At 44.2% G+C, this 18,881-nt stretch overlaps 1 protein-coding gene across 1 annotated transcript in view; it reads left to right on the top strand.

Annotated features, from left to right (window-relative positions):
* The window catches only part of LOC132781453 (angiopoietin-2-like), a 51,978-nt gene that overhangs the window by 21,869 nt on the left and 11,228 nt on the right, over positions 1 to 18,881 (top strand). The window contains exons 2-7 of the mRNA XM_067473711.1: positions 859 to 1,014; positions 3,911 to 4,032; positions 8,466 to 8,698; positions 8,921 to 9,045; positions 12,572 to 12,673; positions 15,939 to 16,105. Of these exons, the coding sequence (XP_067329812.1) occupies positions 859 to 1,014; positions 3,911 to 4,032; positions 8,466 to 8,698; positions 8,921 to 9,045; positions 12,572 to 12,673; positions 15,939 to 16,105 (905 nt within the window). The remainder of the gene's footprint in view (positions 1 to 858; positions 1,015 to 3,910; positions 4,033 to 8,465; positions 8,699 to 8,920; positions 9,046 to 12,571; positions 12,674 to 15,938; positions 16,106 to 18,881) is intronic.

Below are 18,881 nucleotides of genomic sequence, written 5' to 3'. Positions count from 1 at the left end.
AGAGCAAAGGGAGGGAGGAAAGAAAGAGGTAGAGAGGGAAGAAAGGAGAGAAAGAAGGTAAAGAAAAGGGGGGGGTGGAAAGAGAGAAGGAAAGAAAAAAAGAAGGAACAAAGGAAAGAGGGAATGAAGGAAGGAGAGAGAAAAAGGGAGGGAAGGTTGGCCACAGCAACGCTAACAGACCAATGAGTGTCCATCACTCATAACCCCCCCCCCCACAAAAAAAAACCAGTGGAAAGGACTTAAAAAACCCTAAAAGATAAATGACGAAAAGATAAATGACATACAGAAAAAAGTGAAGGAAGAGGGAGAAAAGGAAGGAAGGAAGGAAGGAAACAAAGAGCAAAGGAAGGAAGGAAAGAGGTAGAGAAGGAAGAAAGGAGAGAAAGGGGAAAAGAAGAGGGATGGAAAGAAATGGGTAGAGAAAGAAGGAAGGAGAGAAGGAAAGGGAAAAAAGAAAAGGAAAGAAAAAGGGTTTGAAGGAAGAAGAGAAAGAAAGAGAAAGAGTGAGGGAAAGAAGGAAAGACAAAAGGAAGGATGGAAGCAAAAAGCAAAGGAAGGAAGGAAAGAGGCAGAGAAGGAAGAAAGAGAAGGGGAAGGAAAAGAAAAAGGGGGGAAGGAAAGAGGTAGAGAAGGAAGGAAGGAGAGAGGGAAAGAAGAAAAGGGAAGGAGGGAAAGAAGAAGAGAAAGTGGGAGGGAAGGTTGGCCACAGCAACGCGTGGCGAGTACAGCTAGTAATAATAATAATAATAATAATAATAATAATAATAATAATAATAATTCCTTCCTTTCTTTCCTCATCTTTCCCCATGATTCTTCCCCGTCTCTCTTCTTCCTGGTGTCAATGTGTCTTACGAATAGCTGGAGGGCTACATTCAAGAGAACGTGAGAATGGAAATGTCTGACAGCCACTTCAGTGTCGTGCAGAACCACACTGCTGCCATGTTGGAAATCGGTACCAACCTTCTGAACCAAACCGCAGAGCAGACCCGCAAGCTAACTGATGTAGAGATGCAGGTAAGCAGGGTTGCTTTTTGGGAAAGGAGGATGAAGGAAGGAATCATGCCTCTTCTGTGTTTCAGACAAGACTTAGAAACGTTACTTACAGGTATACCTCAATGGTGCCGTGGCTTAAGCCTTAGACGCAGGCCCCTCCTACACTGTCCTCGTATCCCAGGATCTGATCCCAGATTTGTTGTCGAAGGCTTTCAATGCCGGAATCACTGGGCTGTTGTGAGTTTTCTAAGCTGAATGACCATGTTCCAGAAGCATTCTCCCCTGACGTTTCACCCACAACTATGACAGGCATCTTCATATGTTGAGATGTTTGTTGGAAACTAAGTGAGGTTTATATGTCTGTGGAATGTCCAGGGTGGGGGAAAGAACTCTTGTCTGCTAGGTGTTTGTGTGAATGTTGCAATTGTGTGCCTTCCCAGAATAAGGAATAATTCCCAGCAAAATGTCCTCAGAAGCACTTTAACTATTTGTTGGATTGCGCTCCCTTTATTATTATTATTATTATTATTATTATTATTAACTTTATTTGTACCCCGCTAGCATCTCCCGAAGGACTCGATGCGGCTTACACGGGCCGAAGCCTCAAACACAATACAATAAAAAACATAACACAACAATAAACAAAGCAAATCAAAAACAATTAAGCAAATTACCACAATGACAATACCTCAAGACACTATTAAAACTGGTTCGGCCAGCGCAATGGGGTACAGAGTTAAAAGTGCTGATATGGCAGGAGGGACGTAGGATTAAGTGCGGCGTACAGCAACCTTAGTTGTGCTAAAGTGCTTCTAGGACTTGGGATGGGGATTCCTAATCTGCGAATGCACATCGGAACAACCAAGTTTTTAGGTTCCTTCTGAAAACTGCCAGAGTAGGGGCCTGACGAAGCTCTTTTGGAAGGGCATTCCAAAGTCGGGGGGCCGCCACAGAGAAGGCCCTGTCCCGCGTCCCCACCAAACGCGCTTGAGACGTAGGTGGGATCACGAGCAGGGTCTCCCCAGATGACCGGAGCGAGCGTGTGGGTTCGTAGATGGAGATGCGGTCACGCAGGTAGGGTGGTCCCAAACCGTTCAGGGCTTTGTAGGTGAGCACCTGCACCCTGAATTGGGCTCGGAAAATAAATGGCAGCCAGTGGAGCTCCTTGAACAAGAGGGTTGACCTCTCTTGATAATGAGCTCCAGTTAGCATCCTGGCTGCTGCCCGCTGGACCAATTGTAGTTTCCGAGCCGTCTTCAGGGGCAGCCCCACGTAGAGCGCATTGCAGTAATCCATTCTAGAGGTGACCAAGGCGTGGACCACTTCTTTTAAACCCTCCGACCAGTTATATCCTACCTTTGTTCATGCCCAGCATTTATCTTTTCATTTTAAACTATTACATTTGACACGGCCATAGGTTTTTAAATCTTTGTGTGTTATTATTTATATGTGACTTATATATTCATTGTATTGTTTTTGTTTATTGCTTTTTTATTATTGACTAGCCGTCCCCTGCCACGTTTTGCTGTGGCCCACATGGGGGTTCTGTGTGGTAGGTTTGGCCCAATTCTATTGTTGGTGGGGTTCAGAATGCTCTGTGATTGTGGGTGAACTATAAATCCCAGCAACTACAACTCCCAAATGTCAAGATTCTATTTTCCCCAAACTCCACCAGTGCTCACATTTGGGCATATTGAGTCTTCGTGTAGAGTTTGGTCCAGATCCATCACTGTTTGAGTCCACAGTGATCTCTGGATGTAGGTGAACTACAACTCCAAAACCAAAGGACACTGCCCACCAAACCCTTCCAGTATTTTCTGTTGGTCGTGGGAGAACTGTGTGGCAAGTTTGGTTCAATTCCATCGTTGGTTGGGCTCAGAATGCCCTTTGATTGTAGGTTAACTATAAATCCCAGCAACTACAACTCCCAAATGACAAAATCATTTTTTTTTTAGTGAAGGACATACATTGCGTTGTTAGGTGTCTTGTGTCCAAATTTGGTGTCAATTCGTCCAGTGGTGTTTGAGTTCTGTGAATACCACAAACGAACATTACATTTTTATTTATTTATTTATTTATTGGCCTCATGTAAGCCGCTCCGAGTCCCTTGAGGAGATGGTGGCGGGGTATAAATAAAGTTTGTTTGTTTATTTATTTATTTATTATTAATTGGCCACCTTGATTAGCATTTAATGGCCTGCAGATTAAATCCCAGATTATAAGGCGGAGACTCATATAATCTGGTTCAAAGCAGACAACCTGGGATCAGATCGTGTAGATCGTGTAGAAGAGACCTAGGTGACCATGGTTTGACCATGGTTTGAATCCCTGCTCACCCATAAAAACCCAGTGGGCATGACATATTCATGGCGAGCCTATTATTAGGTTTTCTGGGATTGAGAGAGTGTAACTCACCCAAAGTTACCTAGTGGGTTTCCATGGTCAAGTGGGAAATTGAACCCTGGTCTCCAGAGGCATAGACCATTGCTAAATACCACTATCTGCATCTCTCTCTCTCTACATACATACATACACACACATGTAATATTCTGTGTCAGAGCAGGTCTTCAAAGTTGGGAGAAACAATTACTTGATTGGGTTGTTGTAGGTTTTTTCGGGCTGTATGGCCATGGTCTAGAGGCATTCTCTCCTGACGTTTCACCTGCATCTATGGCAAGCATCCTCAGAGGTAGTGAGGTCTGTTGGAACTAGGAAAAAGGGTTTATATATCTGTGGAATGACTTGATTTGTAATACTGCTTGCCCTTCCGAGATGCATTGATCATATCTGGAGGTTAGATCATTGTAAATTTGATTAATATTTCTATTTAAGAGCCAAACGCTGTGGGGAACTTTATGCAAGAACCAACTCACCATCTTGATTTTCCCATTTCTTCCTGCCTATCCCCACCAACCAGGTTCTCAACCAAACCTCCCGGCTGGAAATCCAAGTATTGCAAAACTCCTTATCAACCAACAAACTTGAGAAACAGCTCCTGCTACAGACTCATGAGATCAGCAGGCTCCAAGAAAGGAACAGGTTGAGACTGTTTATTATTTTAAAATTCTTATTAATTTGCATATGTATATTTCTGAAGCAGAAAATATGTCTGGGCTTTTCTGTAATCAAATGCAGAAGCATAAAATTTGGAGGAATCCCAGAGGCTTATAATCAAGGTGGCCAATTGCAACATTCACACTTGCCTCAAACAGATAAGATGTTGTTTTTTTCCCCTCCCACCCTAGACATTATTCCACAGATAGATAAACCTCACTTGCCTAGTTTCCAACAGACCTCACACCTCTAAGGATGCCTGCCATAGATGTGGGTGACACATCAGGAGAGAATGCTTCTGGAATATGGCCATACAGCCCGGAAAACTCAAAGCAACCCAATGTTTCCAGCCATGAAAGCCTTCGACAACACATAGTTCTCATGTTCTTTTTTCTCCTTTTTTCCTTTTTTCCTTTTTTTGCACTGCGTGAATCACACAAACACTCTCTACCTATCTGCCACTGGCCAGGTTCATGTCTGATATATATAAATTATATATAATACTAGCTGTACCTGCCACACGTTGCTGTAGCCAACCTTCCCTCCCTCTTTCTCTCCTTCTTTCTTTCTCTCCTTCCTTCCCTCCCTCTTTTTCTTTCCCTTCTTCTTTCTTCCTTCTCTACCTGTTTCTTTCCTCGCTTCCTTTGCTCTTTGGTTCCATCCTTCCTTGTCTCTTTCCTTCCTCTTTTCTCTTTCGTTCCTTCTCTCCTTTCTTCCCGCAGGGGACTCGGGGTGGATTACAGTGTACACATATATGGCAAACATTCAATGCCAATTTTAACATACAACATATACAGACATACACAGAGGCTATTTAACTTTTTCTGGCCGCCAGGGGAGCTGTCGCTTTCATCGTCCATCTGCGACACTGATGAAGTACTTCCACATTCCCCGCATGCTTTTTGCTGGAGTGCTTACTAGAGTATTTTTATGGCCTCATAAATTAGTTAATTTAGCCTCCCCACACTTTAAGGTGGTACCTAATTTTCCTGTTTGACAGATGCAACTGTCTTTCGGGTTGCAAAGATCGACAACAGGCTACACAATTGGTTGGAAACCCACTTCAACCCGGGCTGGCTTCGAACTCATGACCTTTTGGTCAGAGTGATCTTAATGCAGCTGACACTCAGCCAGCTGTGCCACAATCCCGGCGTCTCCTTGTTTCCCTATCCTAAGATGGCCGCCAAGGCTTCGCCAGGCCCACATTCTAGCTGCTTAAAGTAAGGAGTTCTTTACACTCTGCATTACAAAGGGTAAACTTCTTGTTCTTTACTGATCCTTTGCGTGGCATATTTTCTTTCTCTGGCAAGAGAGTGTGTGGGCTGGTAAAACGTGAACTATGCATGGTTTTCATTCCATCACATGTTGGTCTTTGCACTCTGTTTAGTTAAATAATGCCTCTTTTTTCACACACCCATGCTTCAGTTAGAATCATAGAATCACAGAATCAAAGAGTTGGAAGAGACCTCATGGGCCATCCAGTCCAACCCCTTGCCAAGAAGCAGGAATATTGCATTCAAATCACCCCTGACAGATGGCCATCCAGCCTCTGTTTAAAAGCTTCCAAAGAAGGAGCCTCCACCACACTCCGGGGCAGAGAGTTCCACTGCTGAATGGCTCTCACAGTCAGGAAGTTCTTCCTCATGTTCAGATGGAATCTCCTCTCTTGTAGTTTGAAGCCATTGTTCCGCGTCCTAGTCTCCAGGGAAGCATAAAACAAGCTTGCTCCCTCCTCCCTGTGGCTTCCTCTCACATATTTATACATGGCTATCATATCCCCTCTCAGCCTTCTCTTCTTCAGGCTAAACATGCCCAGCTCCTTAAGCCGCTCCTCATAGGGCTTGTTCTCCAGACCCTTGATCATTTTAGTCGCTCTCCTCTGGACACATTCCAGCTTGTCAATATCTCTCTTGAATTGTGGTGCCCAGAATTGGACACAATATTCCAGGTGTGGTCTAACCAAAGCAGAATAGAGGGGTAGCATTACTTCCTTAGATCTAGACACTATGCTCCTATTAATGCAGGCCAAAATCCCATTGGCTTTCTTTGCCGCCACATCACATTCTTGGCTCATGTTTAACTTGTTGTCCACGAGGACTCCAAGATCTTTTTCACATGTACTGCTCTCGAGCCAGGCATTGTCCCCCATTCTGTATCTTTGCATTTCATTTTTCCTACCAAAGTGGAGTATCTTGCATTTGTCACTGTTGAACTTCATTTTGTTAATTTTGGCCCATCTCTCTAATCTGTCAAGATCGTTTTGAATCCTGCTCCTGTCCTCTGGAGTTTTGGCTATCCCTCCCAATTACTACAGTTAGTTGTATTGTCGAAGGCTTTCATGGCTGGAATCACTAGGTTCTTGTGGGTTTTTTCAGGCTATAGAGCCATGTTCTAGAGGCATTTCTCCTGACGTTTCGCCTGCATCTATGGCAAGCATCCTCAGAGGTTGAGAAGGTCTGTTGGAAGTAGGAAAAATGGGTTTATATATCTGTGGAATGGCTGGGGTGGGGCAAGGAGCTCTTCCCTGCTACAGTTAGGTGTGAATGTTTAGCTGATCACCTTCATTAGCATTTGAAGGCCTGCCTGAGTCTGGGAAAATCTGTTGCTGGGAGGTGTTAATCTGTGCCTGGTTTTTTCCTCTCTGTTGTTTAGCTGTTATAATTTTAGAGTTTTTTAATACTGGTAGCCAGATTTTGTTCATTTTCATGGTCTCTTCCTTTCTGTTGAAATTGTCCACATGCTTGTGGATTTCAATGGCTTCTCTGTGTAGTCTGACATGGTGGTTGTGAGAGTGGTCCAGCATTTCTGTGTTCTCAAATAATATGCTGTGTCCAGGCTGGTTCATCAGGTGCTCTGCTATGGCTGATTTCTCTGGTTGGAGTAGTTTGCAGTGCCTTTCATGTTCCTTGATGCATGTCATGGCGTTGCGTTTGGTGGTCCCTCTGTAGACTTGTCCACAGCTGCATGGTATACGGTAGACTCCTGCAGAGGTGAGAGGATCCCTCTTGTCCATTGCTGAACGTAGCATTTGTTGGATTTTCTTGGTGGGTTTGTAGATTGTTTGTATGTTGTGTTTCCTCATCAGCTTCCCTATGTGATCAGTGGTTCCCTTGATGTATGGCAGGAACACTTTTCCTCTGGGTGGATGTTCATCTTGACTCTCGTGGCTTGTTCTTGGTCTTGCAGCTCTTCTGATGTCTGAGGTGGAGTATCCATTGGCCTGGAGAGCCCAGTTGAGGTGGTTCAGTTCATCTTGGAGAAGGTGGGGTTCGCAGATTCTTTTTGCACGGTCTGCCAAGGCTTTAATGGTGCTTCTTTTTTGACTTGGGTGATGGTTGGAGTTTTTATGTAGATATCTATCTGTGTGTGTGGGTTTTCTGTAGACGGTGTGACCCAATTGTTGATCTGGTTTGCGGATGACTAGGACATCTAGAAAAGGCAGTCTTCCTTCCTTTTCTTTTTCCATAGTGAACTGGATGTTTGGGTGGATGCTGTTAAGATGGTCCAGGAACCTGTTGAGTTCTTCTTCTCCATGGCTCCAAATAGTGAAGGTGTCATCCACATATCTGAACCATATCGTGGGCTTTTTGGTTGCTGTTTCCAGGGCTTGTTCTTCAAAGTGTTCCATGTAGAAGTTAGCTATGACCGGGCTGAGAGGGCTCCCCATAGCTACTCCATCTTTCTGTTCGTAGAATTCATTGTCCCACTGAAAGTAACTGGTGGTAAGGCAATGGTGAAACAGAGTCGTGATGTCTTCTGGGAACCTCTGGTTGATGAGTGCCATGGTGTCTGCTACCGGGACCATGGTAAATAGAGATACCACATCGAAGCTGATCAGTTTGTCGTTTGTATTTAGCTTGAGATTGCTGATTTTTTCTATGAAGTGGGCTGAGTCCTTGATGTAGTGTGTAGTGAGCCCAATATGGCTTTGTAACTGTGCAGCTGTGTTGTTTATAACAGCTAAACAACAGAGAGGAAAAAACCAGGCACAGATTAACACCTCCCAGCAACAGATTTTCCCAGACTCAGGCAGGCCTTCAAATGCTAATGAAGGTGATCAGCTAAACATTCACACCTAACTGCAGCAGGGAAGAGCTCCTTGCCCCACCCCAGCCATTCCACAGATATATAAACCCATTTTTCCTACTTCCAACAGACCTTCTCAACCTCTGAGGATGCTTGCCATAGATGCAGGCGAAACGTCAGGAGAAATGCCTCTAGAACATGGCTCTATAGCCCGAAAAAACCCACAAGAACCTACTACAGTTAGTGTTTACAAACTAAAAAAAGAGCAGCCTTAAACAAAGAGCACGCATAAGATGATTGAAGGTGGGTTCGCCACAATGGGATCCCCACGTGGTCCTTCAGTATCGCTGACTCTGAGCTCTTTGCTATCCTTTCTACTTTCTTTTTTGCAGCTTCCTAGAGAGGAAGGTCCTGACTCTGGAGGGGAAGCGTGAGGAGGAACTTCAAAGCCTTCGGTCGGAGAAGTTGGAAATGCAACGATTGCTTTCCAAGCAGATGGACTTTGTTGGTCACCTGGAGCAGCGCCTGGGCATGGCTCTCCTGAACAACACAGCCCTGCAGAAGCAGCAGACCTCGCTGGCTGAGACGGTCAAGCACCTTATAGGCTTGGTGTCCCAATGCAACCGTACGTACAGTTGCTCCACCAGGGTTAGGGTTGCACGTTTGTGACCTTGGCAGGTCCTATATTACATTCTGCATTTTGTATAACCTGCAAATGCTCCAAGGGTGTCATTCAAACAGCACACTGAGAGCATACTTTCCTGTTTGGAAATGAAGATGGAACTCTTGCTAAAAGAAGAATTCCTTTTTAAAAAAAAAATCACCCTTATTTATCTGACCCTGACAGAAATTTCCCTGCCCTCTTTGGAAGAGCAGACAACATTCAAGGACTGTGCAGCTGCCTACAAACTGGGATTTACCAAAAGCGGAGTCTACACCATAAGGGTCCCCAATACTACAGAGACTGCTAAAGTGAGTCTGAACATCAACTTTTTTGTTTTTTGTTTGTTAGTTTGGTTTTTTTAAAAAAAATATGTACTCCAGAAAGTGCTTTAATCTCACCAGGAACAAAGTTGGATCTACACAGGTGAACAGTTTATTTTATTGGGTTGTTGTAGGTTTTTCCGGGCTATATGGCCATGTTCTGGAGGCAATTTTTCTCCTGACGTTTCGCCTGCATCTATGGCAAGCATCCTCAGAGGTAGTAAGGTCTGTTGGAAGTAGGAAAAATGGGTTTATATATCTGTGGAATGACCAGGGTGAGACAAAGGACTTTTGTTTGCTGGGGCTAGCTGTGAATGTTTCAGCTGATCACCTTGATTTACATTCAATGGCTTGGAAGCGCCTGGGGGGAATCTTTTGTTGAGAGTGATTTCATGTGCCTGTTTGTTTCCCCTCTGTTGTTTTGCTGCTGTAATTTTTGAGTTTTTTAATACTGGTAGCCAGATTTTGTTCATTTTCATGGATTCTTCCTTTCTGTTGAAATTGTCCACATGCTTGTGGATTTCAATGGCTTCTCTGTGTAGTCTGACATGGTGGTTGTGAGAGTGGTCCAGCACTTCTGTGTTCTCAAATAATATGCTGTGTCCAGGTTGGTTCATCAGGTGCTCTGCTATGGCTGATTTCTCTGGTTGGAGTAGTTTGCAGTGCCTTTCGTGTTCCTTGATGCGTGTCTGGGCGCTGTGTTTGGTGGTCCCTATGTAGACTTGTCCACAGCTGCATGGTACACGGTAGACTCCTGCAGAGGTTACGTTCAGCAAAGGACAAGAGGGATCCTCTCATTTTGGGTTTGAGCCTGCCACTTTTGGACTCTCGCTTGCTGAGGTGTTCCAGCGAGTGTCTCTGTAGATCTTAGAAAACTATTTCTAGATTTAAGTTGTTGACGTGCTGGCTGATACCCAAACAGGGGATGAGCTGGAGATGTCTCTGCCTTGGTCCTTTCACTATTGGCTGCTACTTCCCGGCGGATGTCAGGTGGTGCAATACCGGTTAAGCAGTGTAATTTCTCCAGTGGTGTAGGGCGCAGACACCCCGTGATAATGCGGCGTCTCATTAAGAGCCACATCCACTGTTTTAGTGTGGTGAGATGTGTTCCACACTGGGCATGCATACTCAGCAGCAGAGTAGCACAGTGCAAGGGCAGATGTCTTCACTGTATCTGGTTGTGCTCCCCAGGTTGTGCCAGTCAGCTTTCGTATGATATTGTTTCTAGCACCCACTTTTTGCTTGATGTTCAGGCAGTGCTTCTTGTAGGTCAGAGCACGGTCCAGAGTAACTCCCAGGTATTTGGGTGCGCTGCAATGCTGGGATTCCTTCCCAGGTGGGATTCCTTCCCAGGTGATCTTCAGAGCTCGGGATGCTTCTCTGTTCTTGAGATGAAAGGCACATGTCTGTGTTTTAGATGGGTTAGGGATCAGCTGGTTTTCCCTGTAGTAGGCAGTAAGAGCACCTAGAGCTTCGGAGAGCTTCTGTTCTACTGTCTCAAAGCTCCCTGCTTGAGCAGTAATGGCATGATCATCAGCATAGAGGTCATTTCATTGGCTGCTACTTCACAGTGGATGTGGCAGTTGGCTAAACAGTATAATTTCTCCAGGGAGGCGAGGAAGGTTGAAGGAAAGAGAGAAGGAAGGGAGGATACAATGGTGAGAGAGAGGAGGGGCTGAGAAAAGAGCCCAAGGGGCTACATCCTGCCCCCGGGGCCTGGGTTTAGCAATACCTAGGCGAAACAGTTTAATTTCTCCAGCGGTGTAGGGCGTAGACATCCTATGATAATGCATCATGTCTCATTAAGAGCCGCATCCTCTGTTTTAGAGTGGTGAGATGTGTTCCACACTGGGCATGTGTACTCAGCAGCAGAGTAGCAAAGCACAAAGGCAGATGTCTTCACTGTGTCTGGTTGTAATCCCCAGGTTGTGCCAGTCAGCTTTAGCACCTCCTTTTTGCTTGATATTCAGGCAGTGCTTCTTATACATCAAATCACAGTCCAGGGTAACTCCCAGGTGAACAGTTAACAAGGAATTTAATAGAGTCAAATTCTAACTCCACCAAGAACTAACAATTAAAACTTTTAGGAAAAGTTGGAGGCTAGTTCTTGCTTGCTCTCTGCTTTTCTTCTGTGTCCTTTTTTGCCTTGTCTTCCTTACATTTGTGGCAGGGTTTCTTAAACTTGTAATCCCTACTTCAAGCAATAACTTCTAACTAAGGGAGACTTTATTTGATAAAATAGTAAAGTCTCTATGGAGGCATGACAGGTACAAAAAAACCCTCATGTCTGCAGAATGGATTGTCATCCATGTTGTAGAATTATTATAATAATAAACTAATGACACACTTTATTTATAGAATCGTAGAGTTGGAAGAGACCTGATGGGCCATCCAGTCCAACCCCCTGCCAAGAAGCAGGAATATTGCATTCAAAGCACCCCTGACAGATGGCCATCCACCCTCTGTTTAAAAGCTTCCAAAGAAGGAGCCTGCACCACACTCCACGGCAGAGAGTTCCACTGCTGAACGGCTCTCACAGTCAGGAAGTTCTTCCTCATGTTCAGATGGAATCTCCTTTCTTGTAGTTTGAAGCCATTGGTCCATGTCCTTGTCTCCAGGGCAGCAGTAAACAAGCTTGCTCCCTCCTCCCTATGAGTACCTCTCACATATTTATACATGGCTATCATGTCTCCTCTCAGCCTTCACTTCTTCAGGCTAAACATGACCAGCTCTTTAAGACGCTCCTCATAGGGCTTGTTCTCCAGATCCTTGATCCTTTGAGTCGCCCCCCTCTGGACACACACCAGCTTGTCAACATCTCCCTTCAATTGCAGTGCCCAGAATTGGACACCGTATTTCAGGTGTGGTCTAACCACGCCTCTATGTGGTTAGACCACATATCTATCTCCCTGAGGGGACACAGAGCAGATTACGGTATACACATATATAGGCAAACATTCAATGCCTTTGTACAATAACAACAATGACATACAATACAAAGAAAGGCAAAGGTTTCCCTTTCCATCTCCAGCATCTGGAGACTGTGCTCAACTCTGGCCATGGGGAGGTGCTCTTATTCAATTTTTTCATGCCAAGAAGCCTGTTGTCTGTAGACCCTCCTGGTCGTGTTTACCTTCCCACTGACATGGCACCTATTGATCTACTCACATTGCATGTTTTCGAACTGCTAGGTTGGCAGAAGCTAGGGCTAACAGCAGGAGCTCACCCCGACCTGTGGCTTTGAACTGCCAACCTTCTGGTCAGCAAATATTCTGCAGCTAGCAGTTTAACCCACTGTGCTACTGCACCACTTTCACTGCCATGGGTCCATCCTATAGAATCCTGAGTTTTGTAGTTTTTTGTATCCCTACAGCCTTCTGATAGAAAAGAGTAAATATCTCTCAAAACTACACATTTCAGAATTCCATAGCTTTGAACCATAACAGTTCAAGTGCTGCCAAACCCTAAATAGATGCACCCCTAAATAATTCTTTTTTTCTTCATCTGTTACCAGGTACTTTGTGATATGGAAACCAGTGGAGGTGGCTGGACCGTGATCCAGCACCGAAAGGATGGGTCTGTGGATTTCCAGCGCACCTGGAAGGAATACAAACAGGTATGGAAAATGCAGGTAGCAACCAAGAAAGCTGACTGGCACAACCTGGGGGTCACAACCAGACACAGTGAAGACATCTGCCCTTGCACTATGCTACTCTGCTGCTGAGTATGCATGCCCAGTGTGGAACACATCTCACCACGCTCAAACAGTGGATGTGGCTCTTAATGAGACATGCCGCATTATCACGGGGTGTCTGCGCCCAACACCACTGGAGAAACTACACTGTCTAGCCGGTATTGCACCACCTGACATCCGCCGGGAAGTAGCAGCCAATAGTGAAAGGACCAAAGCAGTGATATTTCCAGCTCATCCCTTGTTTGGGTATCAGCCAGCACGTCAACAACTGAAATCAAGAAATAGTTTTCTAAGATCTACAGAGACACTCGCTGGAACACCCCTGCAAGCGAGAGTCCAAAAGTGGCAGGCTCAAACCCAGAACCTCGATCAATGGCTAATACCAAATGAGAGACTCCCCCCTGGGCACACGGTGTTTCGATCAGAAAAAGCAGGAAGTTTACAAACAAAGAAAAACTCTTCAGCAAGGAAATGGAGCGACAGCACCCCCTGTGGTTTGAACCAAGCACAGCCTCCAAAGATGCCAAAAGATGGGAAAAGGCTATATATATACTCCTCTTTCTGTTGTCTGTCTTGTCATTGTATAATCAACATTGAATGTTAGCTGTATGTGTGCTATTTATTTATTTGCAGTATTTATATTCCGCCCTTCTCACCCGCTCGGAGCGAGAAGGGCGGAAAATAAATACTGTAAACGAATAAATAGAAAAATAAAAAATGCAATATTTTAATAGCAACTGAAAAAATGGGACAGTGTAGAATTAACCAGGACTTTCCCTTCCCCACTGGGGATACATCTGCACTGTAGAATGAATGCAGTTTGATACCACTTTAACTGTCATAACTCAATGCTATGAAATCCTGAGATTTGTGGTTTGGAAAAGCACCAGTGCTTTCCAGCAAAGAAAGCTACGAACTTTGTAAAACTCCAGCTCCCATGATCCCCTAGCACTGAGTCATGGCAGTTAAAGTGGTGTCAAATTGTGTTAATTCTGCGGTGTAGATGCATCCTTGAGATGCCTAAAGGTAAAGGTAAAGGTAGTCCCCTGACATTAAGTCCAGTCATGTCTGACTCTGGGGTGTGGTGTTCATCTCCATTTCTAAGCCGAAGAGCCGGCGTTGTCCGTAGACACCTCCAAGGTCATGTGGCCAGCATGACTGCATGGAGCGCCCTTACCTTCCCGCTGGAGCGGTACCTATTGATCTACTCACATTTGAATGTTTTTGAACTGCTAGGTTGGCAGAAGCTAGGGCTGACAGCGGAAGCTCACACCGCTCCCCGGAATCGAACCTGCGACCTTTCGATCAACAAGCTCAGCAGCTCAGTGCTTTAACCCACTGCGCCACGGGGGATGCCTAAGGGAGCACATTTTTTAATAAACTCTGCGAATAATGAAATCAGCAAAAGTAAAAGCCACAAATGTGGAGAAATGGCAGTAAAGGGTTAGAGTAGACATAAGCAAACTTGGGCCTTACAGATGTTTTGGACTTCAACTCCCACAATTCCTAACAGCCTCAGACCCCTTCCTTTTCACCCCTCAGCCGCTTAAGCGGCTGAGGGGGAAAAGGAAAGGGTCTGAGACTGTTAGGAATTGTGGGAGTTGAGGTCCAAAATACCTGGAGGACTCAAGTTTGCCAAGGCCTGGGTTAGAGCTTAGACTCAGGTCTAGCACCTCAATGCGACAGAAGGGGACTGAAGCCTCTGTTGTAACAGGTTGCCAATCGTTCCTGTATTTGTGATCTCAATTGACTGAATTATGGTTTACCTACTGGGAAGATGCGAACACAACGATGGACAGGGTATAGGGATTTTAACTTTAAAGATCCCCACCGCTATCACCAATTGTACAGATGTGGATGTTACGGAGGGAATTTACCTCAGGCCTCAATTGTGTAGAAGAGTATATTATGGAGGAGGCCAATTATTATTTGTAAGTTAAGGTAACTGCCACCAACATGAGGTATTTGAGGTACCACCGATGAGATCTGGCTCTACAGACGCAGATTAGTTGAGATGAGACGGTTTTCAACAAAAGATAACAAGTTTATTGTGTACAAAGCTTATGGTTGCAGGCTGTTAAATAACTTATGGAACTTTGAATATCACGTGGTTTATAACACAGTCCACTCTTCCAGATAACACAGCTTGTGGCTAACTTTCACTGAGGTGAAGCTCTCTAGTGAACAATGTTTCACTACTATAAATAGCCTTTCAATTTGATCTTCCCTCGATCAAATCTCTGACCTCTAGTCCTTCTTTAACTAGGGATCTTAACTAGGCTTCCTTTAGTCTTCTTTGACCAAAGAATCTGGCCAGGTTTCCCTCTCAGCCCTCCCAGACTGAAAAACCCCAGCCGCTCACACACACGCCTCCCTCTCAGGCCTTTCCAAGCCTCTCTCTGCTGTTTTTTTTAAAACACACATAACTTTTCCTGCTTGGCTCCGCCCACTTCTCCCTCTCATGAGCTAGCCAGCCTCGTCTCCTTGGCAACGCTCACTGTGGATTCAAACCAGATGACTCCAGTTTTAGCTACTGTTACAAACCAAATATATACTCTAACAGTTAAACGCAAACATAATAACAATGACTTCTGCACACCTACCATCTAGGCTTGGGCGGTTTCGTTTGTTAATTTCATAATTCGTTATTAATTCGTATTTAAATTAGCTTACGATCCAATATTGAGCCATGCAGGAATAGTGTGAGGAATAAATTAGATTCGAAACGATTTATTCAATTTATTTCGTAATTGTTTCGTTATTATTTCGAAATTATTTCAAAATTATTTCGTAATTATTTCGTAATTATTTTCGCATGTCTGGTGCAAGTTTTATAGTTGGTGTTTGTTTTATCACACCAAAAGTCAACAACAGAGGGAGAGGGAAGCTTCAGAAGTTCCCCCTGTCCCATTTGGAGGTTTTTTTAGCATATTGCGCAATCGCGTCCGCCATTAACAAATCGATTTGTAATTATACGAAATTTCGTAAATTTCGAAATTTTTAAAAGGAAAATTTCGGAATTCTTTTAAAAAACGAAACACAATGGACCCCTAAAAACGAAATGAGTTTAGAAACAAATTTTTCCGTTGTTGCCCAGGCCTACTACTATCACATATTGTACTGGAATTATGATAATATTCCTGCATGGATTATTATTATTTCACTTTCATGTTTCCATCTTTTGCAGGGTTTTGGATCCCCGCTTGGAGAGTACTGGCTGGGCAATGACTTGATCCACTCACTCACAAACCAAGGTTCCTATTCCCTTCGTATCAAACTCCAAGACTGGGAAAACATTGAAGCCTATGCCCTGTACGAACATTTCCAAGTCGGCCCTGAGGAGCAGAATTATCGGTGAGCCCCAGTCAAGGATTGTGTGTTGTTGTCGCCTTGCCCAGGAAGACCCGCTATTTTAATTGTTGTTGTGAGCCTTCAAATCATTTCCCATGTAGGGTGAACCTATGTCTAATCTATCATGATATTTTCCTGGCAAGACTCGTTGCCATTGCCTTTCTCTGAGGCTGAGAGAGTGTGATTTGCCCAATGTCACCCAATAGGTTCCCATGGCCCTCCTGCAGCAGGATTCAAAGCCTGGTCTTCCAATGCTGAAACACTATGCTGAGTTCTATACCATGTAAATGCTGTCTTTTACATACGTATTTATACTATTGTTAGGATCAAACCACATACTACTTCAACTATTTTCTACATTTTTTAGAGATAGCCAATGGGATTTTGGCCTGCATCAATAGGAGCATAGTGTCTAGATCTAGGGAAGTCATGCTACCCCTCTATTCCGCTTTGGTTAGACCACACCTGGAATATTGTGTCCAATTCTGGGCACCACAGTTGAAGAGAGATATTGACAAGCTGGAATGTGTCCAGAGGAGGGTGACTAAAATGATCAAGGGTCTGGAGAACAAGCCCTATGAGCAGCGGCTTAAGGAGCTGGGCATGTTTAGCCTGAAGAAGAGAAGGTTGAGAGGAGATATGATAGCCATGTATAAATATGTGAGAGGAAGCCACAGGGAGGAGGGAGCAAGCTTGTTTTCTGCTTCCCTGGAGACTAGGACGCGGAACAATGGCTTCAAACTACAAGAGAGGAGATTCCACCTGAACACGAGGAAGAACTTCCTGACTGTGAGAGCCGTTCAGCAGTGGAACTCTCTGCCCCGGAGTGTGGTGGAGGCTCCTTCTTTGGAAGCTTTTAAACAGAGGCTGGATGGCTATCTGTCAGGGGTGCTTTGAATGCAATATTCCTGCTTCTTGGCAGCAGGTTGGACTGGATGGCCCATGAGGTCTCTTCCAACTCTTTGATTCTATGATTCTATTTAGGGTTGAACCTTACATGCTATTAATACTATTTTATGACATTTGTATTATTTTCTACTATTTCTACTATTTATAGACTGCCTTTTAAGGCCGAACTTCTGTGTACTGTTTATAGATTCAACTGCCTTTTAGGGTTGAATCATCTCATACTTTTTCTACTATTTCCTGCTATTTCTACTGTTTCTTATTATTGACTTTTGGGTTGGAACCTTCTACAAGTAATACTACGAGGGGTATTTTTTAAGTAAGGTCCGTTGGAACATAAGTACACAACGAAAGTTTATTTCAAAGAAGTAAATTTATTTTCAGAAAGTACATACTTCACTCTATTTTTCGACATAGTTGCCAAGTTTGTTCAAACACTTATCATACCTCTGAACCAATTTTAAAATACCCTCTTCATAAAAGCTTGCCGCCTGCTCCAATAACCAAGAGTTCACTGCCGTTTTCATGTCGTCATCATCATGGACGTTGTCGCGGCCATCTTTGAATTGTCGTACCCACTTACGCACTTTGCTTTCACTCATAACAGTATCACCGTACACTTCACAAATCTGTCGATGAATTTCTGCAGCAGGCAGGTTCCTTGCTGACAAAAACCGTATCACTGAGCGAACCTCACATGCGGCGGGTGAGTTGATAGTCTTAAACATTTTTAAAGCACAGAACGGAACCGTACAGGTTAGCTACAGAGCGGAAACTCAGCACAGTTGTTCCCGAGGCATGCCGGTACACGACACACATGCTCGTTGCAGTATGCGCGCGAACTACTAGATCTACAACAAAACGGACCTTACTTAAAAAATACCCCTCGTATTTTATACCATTTATACTGTGTGTGTGTGTGACTGGACTGACCTTGAAGGAGCTGAGGGTGGTGACGGCCGACAGGGAGCTCTGGCGTGGGCTGGTCCATGAGGTCACGAAGAGTCGAAGGCGACTGAACGAATGAACAAATACTGTTTTTATATATAGATTGCCCTTTTGGGTTAAACCTCCACATACTGTTTCTACTATTTTATACTATGAGGGTTATCCTGAAAGTAAGGTTACAAGGCACATAGTAAGAAAGTAAGGTTACAATGCACACTAAATTGTGTTATTTTAAATGGTGTATTTTAATATTTAGATAAATGTTTTTTAATGTTTATGTATTGTACCCGGCATTAAATGTTTGCCATGTATATGTTGTGCTCCACTCTGAGTCCCCTTTGGGGTGAGAAGGGCAAAATATAAGTGTTTTAAATAAATAATAAATAAATAGCTCTCACGGGGAATTTTCTCAGGGGAAGTTGGTATCACTGCTGTGTAGCGGGAAGCCAGTGGAAGAAAATGAGCAGTGCCAGTCGTCAGTAGCTCATTGACTGACATTGTGGTGAAGGATAGAGATGAGCGTCTTCATTCCGTATCCCTCCAACTGCAAAGTTTGCACTGTAATGCACTACCTAAATGTTAAGGTCATGAACGCCGCTCTGATTCTTCGCAGAATCGTTTCAATTCGCATGGAATTTTCTCAGGGGAAGTTGGTATCACTGCTGTGTAGCAGGAAGCCAGTGGAAGAAAATGAGCAGTGCCAGTCGTCAGTAGCTCATTGACTAACATTGTGGTGAAGGATAGAGATGAGCGTCTTCATTCCATATCCCTCCAACTGCAAAGTTTGCACTGTAATGCACTACCTAAATGCTAAGGACATGAACGCCGTTCTGATTCTTTGCAAAATCGTTTCAATTCGCATGGAATTTTCTCAGGGGAAGTTGGTATCGCTGCCGTGTAGTGGGAAGCCAGCAGAAGTGAACGA

The sequence above is a fragment of the Anolis sagrei genome, chromosome X (assembly GCF_037176765.1).
Source record: "Anolis sagrei isolate rAnoSag1 chromosome X, rAnoSag1.mat, whole genome shotgun sequence".
Taxonomy (NCBI): domain Eukaryota; kingdom Metazoa; phylum Chordata; class Lepidosauria; order Squamata; family Dactyloidae; genus Anolis; species Anolis sagrei.
Note: the sequence above shows the minus strand (reverse complement) of the source record. Positions and strands in the feature narration are given on the sequence as shown.